This window comes from Cupressus sempervirens, chromosome 10, assembly GCF_028749045.1.
Source record: "Cupressus sempervirens isolate cs-2001-9-10 chromosome 10, ASM2874904v1, whole genome shotgun sequence".
Classification (NCBI taxonomy): Eukaryota; Viridiplantae; Streptophyta; class Pinopsida; order Cupressales; family Cupressaceae; genus Cupressus; species Cupressus sempervirens.
In genome coordinates this window covers 663,193,449-663,206,618 of record NC_143127.1, presented here as the reverse complement: position 1 = coordinate 663,206,618, position 13,170 = coordinate 663,193,449, and the positions used below count along the sequence as shown (strand labels likewise).

The 13,170-nt window shown below is 35.1% G+C and overlaps 1 protein-coding gene across 1 annotated transcript in view; it reads left to right on the top strand.

Moving 5' to 3' along the window:
• Positions 1 to 10,513, top strand: part of LOC149535581 (transcription regulator/ zinc ion binding protein) — a 54,862-nt gene extending 44,349 nt beyond the window's left edge. The window contains exons 2-4 of the mRNA XM_089804283.1: positions 8,719 to 9,366; positions 9,434 to 9,532; positions 9,949 to 10,513. Coding sequence (XP_089660409.1) covers positions 8,719 to 9,366; positions 9,434 to 9,532; positions 9,949 to 10,266 — 1,065 coding nt within the window. The 3' untranslated portion in view covers positions 10,267 to 10,513. The remainder of the gene's footprint in view (positions 1 to 8,718; positions 9,367 to 9,433; positions 9,533 to 9,948) is intronic.
• Positions 10,514 to 13,170: the final 2,657 nt, after the last annotated feature.

Below are 13,170 nucleotides of genomic sequence, written 5' to 3'. Positions count from 1 at the left end.
CTTGTGCAACTTTATTTGACTCACAATCCATTAGTTTGCTACTTGCACTAGCTGCCTCATGTTCATTTGTAGGGATTTGGGGAAGTTGTGCAACTGTGGCATTTAAATCAGTGCACTCAGAGGTTAGATCCAAAATTTCTTTTCACACCCTCGTATTTTGGTTGCTTGTGTACATTAGACAAAAGTTGGAGTGCATGTCAGCCAAATCCTCTTCTTTTCTGCACCCAAACAATTGCGCTTGATGAAGTGGATGGAGGAGTATCTACTCCAATTGCACCTAGTTGAGGAACTTGCAATCTCTTGAGTCTGCATACAACATTTAATAGTTAGTTTTATAATTCAAAAATAAAAAGTTAATAATTTAAAACATAAATTATTGAATAAAACTATTTTAATATGATAGCATTGTTATCAAATGAAAGATGATAAAATAGAATTAAAAAATGATATTTACTTGGGAGAGAATTCGAATTGCAAAAGTGCAAGAAAATGGAGCCTTGACCATGTACATCCCACCACTAATCAGCATTTATCCTATATTTGGTAAGAAGAGTAGAAGTATCATGATATTTAGAATATGCAAATTGACCAAACTCAATCAAGACAATATTTTGAGTTCCATCATCATCATAAGTCTTATTGAATGCAAACTTGTAGCTATTAGCAACATCTGCATCTTTATATGGTGCCACCCTCCTTGGCAATGCATGTATCTCTTGGCTATAAAACTTTGGCGACAAAGAAGATGTGAAGAGATGTAAGGGATGGTCATCTTGTTCCAACGGTCAACAATAATTTGTTCCACAACTTTGAAAAATGCATTCATTGGCTCATGTTCCTTGGCCTCTGTTATTGTTCTTATGTTCTCCACCATTGCATCCGTGACATCATAAAATTACCCAAAGGTGGGTGATCGTACTATTAACATACCTAATCCTGCTCATTCTAGGTTCGATGGAACTAATCCCCCTGCTCATCATCGAGGATCCATGCTTTTAATTTTTGGGCTCTTTTTGTGTTTGACTGCCTTTATACACTGTACATGATGTTGATGACCATAGCACTCAAGGCATCTCACACCTTAAGTAGTTGTCTTAAGATGATTGTGTGCGATGCAAATTGTGTTTTGGCAACCTAACATGGCATAATTTTGACTGCCTTTATACACATGATGTTGATGACCATAGCACTCAAGGCATCTCGCACCTTTAGTAGTCGGCTTAAGATGATTGTGTGCGATACAAATTATGTTTGGCAACCTAACATGGCATAATAAAATACACTGTCATATATCAATAATAAAATATTTAAAAAAATAAAAATAAAAATAAAAATTAAAACTACCTTCAACAACTCCAACTTGGATGATGTCCTAAATATAGCTTGTGACATGATGATTAGTCACAAACATTTAAATCTCCTTGGCCTCTATGTTGTTTGACCCTGAAAGGAAAATAAGAGTAGGTTTCTAATCCTTTCTTGAGCTTGTATTGTTGAAGGATTACCATTTATCTATTGGAGAACTCTCTTTGAAGATATATTCTTCATGAATTCTTTGAGGAAAGGAGAGATGTTTTAGCTTAGATATGCTTTAATCAAATGCTTTTTGTCCAATGATCTCTGACTTTTTTCTGTCTGACTTAGATCAGTTTATTCAAATCTGTTCTGTAGTTTTGTATGCAATCAATAGCTTAACCTCTGTTATGACCTATGCAAGGTTACAGCTCTTTTTTCTATTTTGCAGATTTCTAAGTTTTACATCTGCTCTTTAAATTTTAAATAAAAAACCACACCTTATTCTCTCTGAATTTACACTCACTATTTACGGTATTGCAGGATTTGTTTATTTGTATTCATTGCTACTTATTCGCATCTTACTGCTCTATAAATATATATTTGATTCTGAGATTTTTTTGTAATCGAACTTCTATTTCTTCAACTTTTTAAAAAGTTTTTTAGTAATCTCAAATTAACAATAATGACTGAATTATTATGGGAGTTTTAAAAAAAATCTGTACCTTCTTTTCCTAAATACTTTTTCTCCTATCATTGCAATTTGGTATTATTCCCGCTTTGTTTTGATACTTGTTCTTTTAGTGCAACACAAAGCTTCCATTTCTTTCAAAACTGCATGAACTTTATCAAGCTAATATCTTTGTTATCCAATTATTTTGTCTGTCCCTTATCGCTGCTAAAGGGAGACCTGCTCACTTTTTTTGTGTCCTTGCCATTTGTTGTTTTTGGTGCACGTTCCTTTTTTGGAGTGCTACTCTTGTTTTGGTCTTGGTTCGTTATTCATTATGCTTTAAAGACCTATGTTTCATTCCGATTTCTGTCTTCTAGTATACAGTATTGTTTTATTCTTAGACCTTTGTTTCTTTCCCTGCATTAATTGGTATTGTCTGAAATCTTTATTAATCTATTCCTGAACTCTAAATTTCTTTGTTCCTTTGGAACTGCATTTTGCATCAATCTCTATGTCTTGTATATTCACCAACATTTGTAACATATCACTGTATTATCTCCTCTTATTCCTGCAAAATCTGCAATACACAGATGAGTTACTTACGTCTCTAGCATTTGTCTACCTGTGCTTTAGTCGTAGTCATCAATAGTTTTACAATAATAACTTGCAACACTTTTTAGGTGTTTCGCTAGGAATTATTTTTATGCTTAGTAAAGTTAATTTCCTCCTTTTGTCTCTTATAGGAATATTTCTAAGGAATCTGTACAAGTCTGTTCTATTTTTGAGTTTTCACAACTCTTTTTCTTTGTTCCATATATTTGGAATTTAATATTTCCTCCTTATGAGGTCACACATTGTGCCCACATAGGATGCTAGATGGCATGCTTAGACGTGGCAGTTACTGGTAACTCCTCTCTCTGAACTTTAATATATTTGAGGTGCCTCTCTCTTTTCTTCGGTGGAAGCATTTCTATGCTGATCTCACTCTATCATTCTCTCGTTGTAATTTCTTTAGGCTTTATGCCATCTACATGGTCATGGTTTTTTTTCTCTGTCCCCCTTCCCCCCTTACAAATCTTGTTTCTACTTCTTGAATAATGGTGTGAATACTCTTAGTTTTGACTTTTCATCTTTATGGGAATGTTCAACCTTTAAACAATTGCTCTTTAAGTCGCTCTTTTTTGATACTTTATGTTATTTTCCTCTCACACCCATTCAAATTGTGTGAGAATCTTTTGCATGATTAAATTGAATGATTGAGTGGATTGCAGATGCTGCAAAAAAATGTGATTATATGTGGCCTCCACTAAAGACCTGGCTAGTCTACAATTTTGACCTTTATCCACTACGACTTCTACAATATTTGTAGCCCCCACAATCTCAATATAATATTAGGGTATTGACAATGAAACTTGCATCTTTCACTTAAACCTCACAATCCATTGCCTTCAAGAACATCATCCCTCTAGGGGACACTGCTGGAACATTTATCAGTGGCCTAGTCTTGCAATCGTTCTATCCATCAGAAGTGGTGGATATACCTATATCTGGCCATGTATCTTTGATCACTCAGTGTTGTCCCTACTATGTTTCTCCTTTGCCAATAAGGTGGTTCACACCTTTTCATACACACGACTAACATAAGTAGGAGTTTATTGCAAAGGTTACCATCTCCTGTCAATAAGGTGCTATAAATATGTTGAAAGGAAGTCCATTGCCATAGATGCAACAAGCAATTTTCAGACCTGCAGCCTGCTGATTTCACTTTTGAAGGTTTTAACTAATGGGCCTCTTTTTCATGTAAATAATATTTATTATTTGGTTTAGAAGGTGGTAGCATTGGCATGAAAGAATGTGCTCCGGCTGTTTTTTCCAAGCCACTAGGATATATAGTCTTTAATTTGTTGCTTCTTATGTCACCTTTCTCTTGTTCTTATTCATATCTGTCCCCTTACAAGCTTTTTGATGCAGCACATATGTGGATTGATTATCAACGCTGACCCAAAAAAAGTCATTTCAGTTTTGTCTTGCGTTGTTTTGGTATGCCTCTCCCGTTCAAGCTCTGCAACATATGCATTTGGGAAGCTTGACAGTTGTGGATTGTTTTTCCTCAAAGAAAAATATGGTTTCGTCATTGCCCATGTGAGAATAGAAAGTCGCGAATCATGGAGCAGTTGAGGAATGTTTGTCTCATTGCCTTCTGAGAGTTGAACACTCCATTCCTTGTCCTATTCATGTGCCACGAAGTTTGATTAGGGTCCACTGAATGAAGAAATGGAAAGCCAAATGACTTTCAAAGTGATGCAATCAATAGGTATAGTCTCCCATCCATCAAATAGAGGATGTTAAGATAGTTGGAAGTCGGTTGAATACATACCTGTAAAGAATGAAGAGAAGGGTACATAAACAAGACTCTTGGTATTATTCTATTGAGAATCATGGCGATGATATTAATGCCTCCAGTTGAAATGCCCAAGGGAAGTGAATTGATTGAAGTGTTTGAGCATTTTTTGACTTTGATTTCGGAAACAAAAGAATATAGAATTTGAGGGGTTGAGGGACATACAGAAAGACACAAACATAGTATGAGGGAGAAGATGCATGAACATTGGAGGGGGCTGTGGAGTGTAGTTGCAGAGTGCATCTCGATAAGGAGGCGCTGACCCAAGGCTGAGAGAATTTACATGGGAGTGACGACTAATTAGAAGATCTAGACTGTGAATGCTATGTTTATAGTCTATACATATATTTACACATTTGAAAAAGGAATGTAATTTTTTTTTCTTGTTGAAATTTGACTACTGGGTGGAAGCAGAGAAGTATCTGCAATTGTTGTGATTGTTTTCTGAGTTTCTTGTTAAATAGCAGAGAGGATTTTCTGTTTGCATCAAATGGTATCAGAGCTGGTGTTCCTGAGTGCATAGCCAGATCACTGACTGTGAGGCAGCTTGTGTTAGGAGCTGCAGGTAGTGGTGAAGCAGTTGAGTTGTCTTAAGAGTTCAAGAGGATTATAGGTGTATGTAAGTCCTGAGTGATTTCTGGACAAGCCGTGAAAGGAGAGAAAAGTAGTGAGAATTTTAAAGGAGCTTAAGAGATGGTTCAGGCGTGGAGAAGTCCAGCAATGATGAGAGTTGGAAAGACTCAAAAAGTCCTTGATGATGAAAAGAAAGAGGAAGCAGGAGTTTGTAAACGGATGGGTGTTGAAGATCCTGTTTTGGGAACAAGGAGAAAGCAGAGATGGATAGTTGCATTTGAGAGAGAAGCACAAAAGATAAGGGAAGAAGTCTTGGAGGAGATAGGGCAAAAGATGAGAAAAGGGAAAGAAATGAGAGCAACTCATACGAACACAGAGGAGAAAAGAGAAGAGGAAATGGTCACAGAAGACCATCTGTTATTGAATGGATTCCCTTTAGAGGACGTGGATATAGTGGATGAGCCTGAGATTAATGTAGTGGAAGATGTTCAAATCATAGAGGTTGTCTTTGAGATTAATTGAGAGTTTGACTAGGATGGTGCATTGTTTGTGACGAGTGAAGGTGTAACTGAGGAAGTTGCAGTTTTGGTCAATGGTAATAAAGAAGTTGCAGCCAAAGAGGTTGAAGAGGATGTTGCAGCAGTTGAAAGTACAATGGTAATTGATTTTGCTGAATTTTATGAAGTAGAAATAAAAACGAATGAGTGAAGTGTGTGCAGTTGCAGTTTTGAATTGGCGACAAAAGGTTGCTTGTTTGCATATTGAAGCAGTGGATGATGTTGTAGGTGAGATTTGGTGGAGGTGGTCAGTTTGCGGTGAATTGAAATATACGATGGAGAGAAAGAGAGGAGGTTATTTGGTGGAGAAGGGCAGTTAATACTGGGTTGAATCCCACAAAGGAGAAGAGAAGAGGATGATTATGGTGGAGGAGGATGACAAATGGATCCATGAAACAAGAGAAGAGTGGCGAGTGGAGTTGTGAGCAGGGGGTGATGGTTGTTCCAGCAAGATGATGAAACATAAGGAAAAAGAAGTGATTTTACAATATCGACACAACAATGGAGTTCTCTGTAGGTTGCTAGCAATCTGAAAGGGTAGTCCAACTACCTAATTCCATTTTGTGAGTCCTACTGATAATTTTTTTGCTACCCATCTTGATTCGTGCAGCACACCAGTGAACTGATGATCAGCACCAACCAATAAAAATATTATTTCAATTTGATTTGTTCAATCTCAGTTTTGCCTTGGCTTTTGTTGGAGGCATCTCTTTCAAGCTCTGCAACTTATGCGATTAGAAAGCTTGATAGTTGTGGACCGTTTTGCCTCAAAGAAAAATGTGGTCTCATCATTGCCTATGCCAGAATAGAAAGTCATGAATCACTGAGCAGATGGAGAATATTTGTCTTGTTGCCTTATGAGAGGAGACTGCTCTATTCCTCGTCCAATTTATGTGCCACAAGGTTCAATGGGGGTCCTTTGAATGAAGAAATGAAAAGCCAAATGACTTTCAAATTGATGCAATAAACATGTATAGTCTCCCATCCATCATAGAGGACATTAAGAGAACTGGAAGGAAAGGAAAAGCATACCTGTAAATAATGAAGACAAGGAGACATAAACAATTCTTGCTATTATTATATTCACAATCATGGCAATGATATTAATGCCTCCAGTTGAAATGCCTAAGGGAAGTGATCGATGGAAATGTGAGTATTTTCTGACTTTGATTTTGGAAATAAGAAAAGATATAGAATCTGAGGGGCGAGGGAGGTAATTTGCAGAGGGCGCCTCGGTTGAGGAGGTACTAACCCAATGCTGAGAGAACTTGCGTGGGAGTAAGAATCAAGTAGAAGATCTAGACTGTGAATGCTATGTTTGTAAATTGTAGATATGTTTACACATTTGAAAAAGGAAGGTAGTTTTGTTTCTTGTTGAAATCTATCTATTGGGTGGAAGTACAGAAGTTTTTGTAGTTGTTTTCTGATTGTTTTCCGAGTTCTATGTTAAAAGGGTGAGAAGATTTTCTTTCTGCATCACTTTCATTCCCTGTCCAAAAAAAGTTCACTTTTTTTGAAAAAATCATTCAAAACTTGGAAAAGGTGAAGATCAATTGCCTTCGATTGCTAAATCTTCTCTCCAATGATTCCTAAACCTTTCAGGTGTATCTCACTCCTTTGTAGCTTTTCACCTTCAATGAAAAAATGCAGCAATCTTCAAGACAAGCTCCTGCAAATAAAATGATGAAAAATGCAATAGTTTTGATGAAAAATGAATGGAATGATAAAAGACGAGCTAAACTGAGCTGTCAGGGTCAAAATTAGGTTTGCATTAGTTTTTTAATGTTTTAAAAAGGTATCCTTTGGCATGTGGGGCCCTTTTTTTTGCTTCCACTGCCATGGGTTCCCGTAGGTACCTGAGCGCCAAACCCAGATCAGACCTGCACTGGAACCTGGGGCTAAACAGCAGAATCCAGTAACTTAGAGTGGAAGGCAATTACAGAAGAAAATGCACTGCTGAAGAATAAGGAATTCATAGGTAAGCATCCAAATCTTGCAAGTTTGCACAAAAATTGAGGCATAAAAATGTAAATGCACTTGATAATTTTGTTTTTGCCTTAAGTAATGATTTTAGTTTAGTATTAAGAAGCTGTTTAGGTTAAGAGTAATATTTTTTAGTGTAGATATCTTGGGTTCCATCCTCAGTATGAGCCTCTTTTGTACTGAAATTTACAGCTAAAGCCTAAAAGTTATGTACTTTTGTGGAATCAAGCGATTTCTTGTAGTCATTATCCCAGTTCTAATCTAAGTTGAGTTTCCTTAATTATAGAGATCTTTCCAGCTTTGGAGAAAAGCTCATTTAATGGTGAAGTCATGTTGTGCATGTAGGCTTGACATAGCAATAGGTATATCATATATCCTAGTTTGTCTATAGGTCCATGGTTGATGTATTCATTCAATGAGGTTAATATTGTGTAATGTAGGTTCAAGATGGCACGAGTTGCATTATATATTCTATCCTATCTATAATACCCATGGTCTATGTATTTGTTTAAGAAAATACAATTCGGATTAATGAAGGATGATGCGCCAGTGTGATTAGGTTTACTTCCTATATAAGTTAAGAGAAAACCATAATCAGTGCATGCTTCACCCAATCTAATACACATTGTGATATTTTTGAATTCCATGTGCCATAAGCCAGATTTGAAGTCTAAATTCAGATCAGAGCTGCAGGAATCCTCCATTTTTACATTCTAGCAGTTGTTTCCATCTTTTTGCGGATTCTTTTTTTTGCATGCGCTTTGAGTACACTCTAACAAGAGACTGTTCCTTTGCTTGCATTCACCCAACAACATGATTTTGTAACTAGGATTTTTACATTTTATGTTTTGATTCTCTATGTTTGTGTGCTAGATTTTAGTGAACACAGTAGACCATTTTCTTTCAGATATTCATCAACTCAATGGGATTCTGAGAGGTTAACTGTAATGCACTGCATCAAACATCAAGAAGTGCATACTTCTAGTATTAGTACATTTCCACAATCCATGAATTCAAAATTGTTGCTGCTTCTGGATTAGACTGTGTAGCTAATTTACATCAACGTTTTGGATAATACTCCGTGATCCATCATCAGGTTTTGAATACATACTTTGTTATAACACTCTTGGATTACTAGCATCTTCTATTTTCATTAAAATGCACTGTGTGGGGTTTTATTGTGACACTGTCTCTAATGAATTTAATTACTCAGTTGTCCACAAACCTTTGGTTTGCAGAACATACTTGGCATGGAAACAAGCCAAGACATAATAGATGAATACATGCTAAGGAGATCTGCTAGAAGGAATCTCAATTTAGACATGGTTCCAAAGGAGGATATACAAGTCTACATGAAGCCACCTGCAGAGGGATTCTGGGATGGTGGAAACAAGAAAGTAACAAAGAGTTTAAATGAAAGAAATAGTGTAGCTGTTCAGAAGGAAATGAAAGCTCCAACAGAAAATTCAGAAGCAAAGGATTCTGCAAAGGGCAAAGTGAATGCTGTCAAGAAAAAGAAAGCGTCTAGAGCTATTTCTATTGCGGAAGCTGCTAAAGGCTCTGTTGTTCTCCAACCTGGTAAACCTTGTGATTGCCAAGCTCGTAGGCACAAACTTGTCACAAATTGTCTTTCTTGTGGTAAGATTATTTGTGAACAGGCTGGAGAAGGTCCTTGCAGCTTTTGTGGTGCTCTTGTGCTGCGTGAGGGATCTAATTATGCAGGGCTCGATAATGTTGCATTCCAGTTATCTGAAGCAGAATCCAAAGCAGAGGCTTTTAAAAATAGACTTGTGGAGTATGATCGTAATGCAGCTGAGCGGACATTTGTGATTGATGACCAAAGTGATTATTATGAATATGAGGGAAACACTTGGATATCAGAAGAGGTATGGCACACTATTGGATACAATTTTGGTTTTGAATTACATTCTAAAGTTTCAATTTCTATGGCAGGAAAAGAAGCTCTTACAGAAGAAGCAGGAGGAAATTGAAGAAGCCAAACAAGCTTATAAGAACAAAGTGGTTGTTGCCTTTGATCTAGTTGGTCGTAAGGTCATTCAATTCCCTTGCATTTTTTGGAACATCATTCATCTCTTGTGATTATTTAAAAGTTAGAAACTAGTGATTTAATTTCAAGTCATGAGAGGACTCTCTGCACAGCAATAGGCTTTACTCCTGGAATTTGTTGGTTATATAATGGCACAACGCATAAAATTTAAAGCTTGTGCAAAAAAGTGTAATTTGCATAAAATAGATCAATTATATTAATTTACTGTTGAGCATATTCTGCGACGTTATGTGATGGAAGAGCAATATAATTTGTAGCAGTAAATTTTAATCCACATAAAAAGTTTTTCTTAATTTACTGGTAAGCCTATTCTGATATGCTATGTGATGGAAGACTTCATATCTACATTATATGAACAACTAGTATCTGTAGAGTTGTTTGATAATTTGTATTTTTTCAGGTTGTGATGACTGATCAAGCAGCAGCAGAACTTGAGGCACAGAACAGCATACTGCGGCCTACTTTTGTGACAGAAGATAGAGCTTCCAATCGTATAAAAGAAAATCCATTTATAAGAGAACAACCGGTATTTATAGATGACTCTGGATCGGTGAACTCCCACAGATCAAAATCTGCTAACAGAGACAAGAAGGTGTTCAGATCTTGCACTGGTCTTTCATATGAGATAAGCGGGAGAGTGCAGCACGATGATCCATTAATGGGAGCACTTTCCCAAGGTGGAATTAAATTAACAGAAACATCTGTCAATGCTCCTTGACAAGGAACAAAATCAAGACGCAATGTTTCAAGGAAGTTGAAAACAATGAATGTTAGGTTGGTGTTTGACAAACTCTCTATAGCAAGTCAAATTCAACAAGAATTTTTTCTTGCAAACAGCACACGTCACCTACATTTTGTAATCTTAAGATGAAAAAATGTTTCTGTCAAGCATGTAAGTTTTTGAATGTATGTAAAGTGATATTCAAATTCAAGGTTGATTTAATATCAATCAGTAATTGCAGGTATGCTCCTTTTTGTCTATCCCAATATTCGATTGCTGCTAGCAATTGTATCTACCTTCACAGACTGATGTGTCGAAACATGCTAATAGTGCTCAAGGCAAGGAACGGTGAAGATAGATGATACATAATATGTAATGTCCCCTTTTCTGATTTGATATGGTATTTCACACCTCTAATCAGATTTTCAAAATCAAACAACTGCTATCACAAAGATCCACCCAATTTCTCAAGAAACCCCAAATCGGGTATGTCGAAAATAGTGCCAAAAAGCTTCACAGCTTCACCTGTTATTAATAAATCTGAAAGTAGACATTTTTACAAAAATTTGAGCAGCATAACAGCCTATAAAATGTCATTTCCAGATCTGTATAACATGCACACAATAGTTCCCAAATGGAGGACAAAAACAATGCTCATCGGGCTCCCGAAATTAACACAAAATGCCCGGAAAGACCACAAAAACACCCATAAACTATCTCAGAAGATTAATCACGTCCCAATACATATATTCAGCTCTATTTTAATAGCTTAAAGTCTGAAATACAGCAGCAACCAAAACTGATATGAAATGCTCAACTGAAAACACCAAACTCATGCAAAAAACACACCCAAAAACCCACAAATCTACACTGTTCAGCACAAAGGCAAACTCTGTATGAGCATGCACATGGAATGGCTTCAAACTCCCGTCCTTAGCCTTCCTGGAAACCTGCAAACTCCCGTTCTTGGGTCTCCCTGGAAACCTGCAAACTCCCGTTCTTGGGTCTCCTTCTCCACAGGTTTGGCAGCCTCTGAAGAATAACAAAGAATGAGCGAAAATCAAGTCTGGAATGAGCCCAAAATGCCTCCAAACCCCTTAAAAGAGGGCATAACTGTAACTCACGTCCAAGAGAGGTTAATAAAACTTATTTTAATAATAATTTTCATTTATTAGTCCAACGGTTTCCAAAGATTAACCCCCTTTTTCCGAAACTTCACTTTCTTGGGCCTGCCTGCCTTAGCAAAGATTTTCTTTTTTAATTCTGTAACTCACATCCAAGAGAGGTTAATGAAACTTATTTTAATAATAATTTTCATTTATTAGTCCAACGGTTTCCAAAGATTAACCCCCTTTTTCCGAAACTTCACTTTCTTGGGCCTGCCTGCCTTAGCAAAGATTATTATTTTTTAATTATTTGAAAAGGGGACATGACATAATATGGCTTATCAAGAAGTCTTATCAAAATAAAATGTTAAAACTTGTTTAATTCTTATGACTGAGGACAGAAATGGACAAAAACTTGTGACAAATTGTTACTAGCAAAAGGCAAATATTATAATAATTGATGGTGTAAGCTGAGGCAGTGGCTCTCCAACCATGAGATCCGTTTGGCTGGCTGCCATGCCCCCATACCATGCCATTGCAATTTTTTGTGCTATCGTACATCTGTCAGATTTTTCTTTACTGTACTTTTAGAAGTCAAATCAAGAGCAATTTGAAACTATTGTTTGGTTTCATTTAAAAAAATATATAAGTTCTAGATTTTATGCAACAATTGTTTTTGGACATTATTTTATGTTTTTTCTAACTCTTTTTTTTTAATATACTAAATTATTATATAAAATCATATTAACAAAATAATAAATATAATTTATTAATGAGTAATTTAAAAAAAAAAAAATAAAAAAAAATAAAATAAAAAAGAAAAAAATAAATAAATAAATATATTCATTTTAGAACATATGTTATGTATAAATTTTAAAAGATCATTATTTGTCTTTTATTATGCAGTAAATAAAAGTCATTTTAATATTATTTGTCTTTGCTTTTAGATTTGATGGTGTGATTTTTTTTTCATTAATATTTTACGTCATATTTTATATCTATATGAAAGATGAATGATGTAGTGATAGATCAATAGATTGAGGAATATGATCTGATCCTAAAGGTTGATGAAAAAACAATCATCTTAGCATCTAATTTTAATATTTTTAACAATGAACCCTTAATCTATTTAAAAAAATATCTTTCCTATGTTGGAATACTACTGAGAGGGGGGCATTGGCTACGGTGCAAATATGTTGCACCGGCTGGATGGGTGTCATGCCCTATACACAGTCATTGCCATCTAATCACGTACCGTTTAGCTAAAATAAATGCTGACAGAATGCACAGTGCAAGGTACATGTTCATTTATTTTGTTTTTGTAAGTAATTGCTTTGAACTTTTAAGCCAATTTATTTAAGTAATTTTTTTCAATGAATATTAGTGAGTTGGTAAGGAGAAATCAAATATTACTATTAGTACTTAATGCACGAGTATAAATTGTTTTACCAATTATCAGAATTAATTTATAATAATTCAATATGTTCTTTTATTTATTTACTTAAATTTATAATTTTTCTTATATATTAAAAAAAAAAATTAAATAATTTTTTTTCTTAATATTAAATTTATATGTTAGATAATTTAAATTTTAAAATTTTAAAATAATTATTATTTTATTTTAATGACAATGTATTATTTATATTTCATTTTATATTTATATAATTTATAAGTTTAAATTTCATAATATATTGTAAACATGATAATTTTGATCATATTTTTAAGTTCTTTTAAAAAAATCAATAAATGGTTGAAGCTTAGATTAATTATTATATGTTAAGTGAAGGTAGATTCG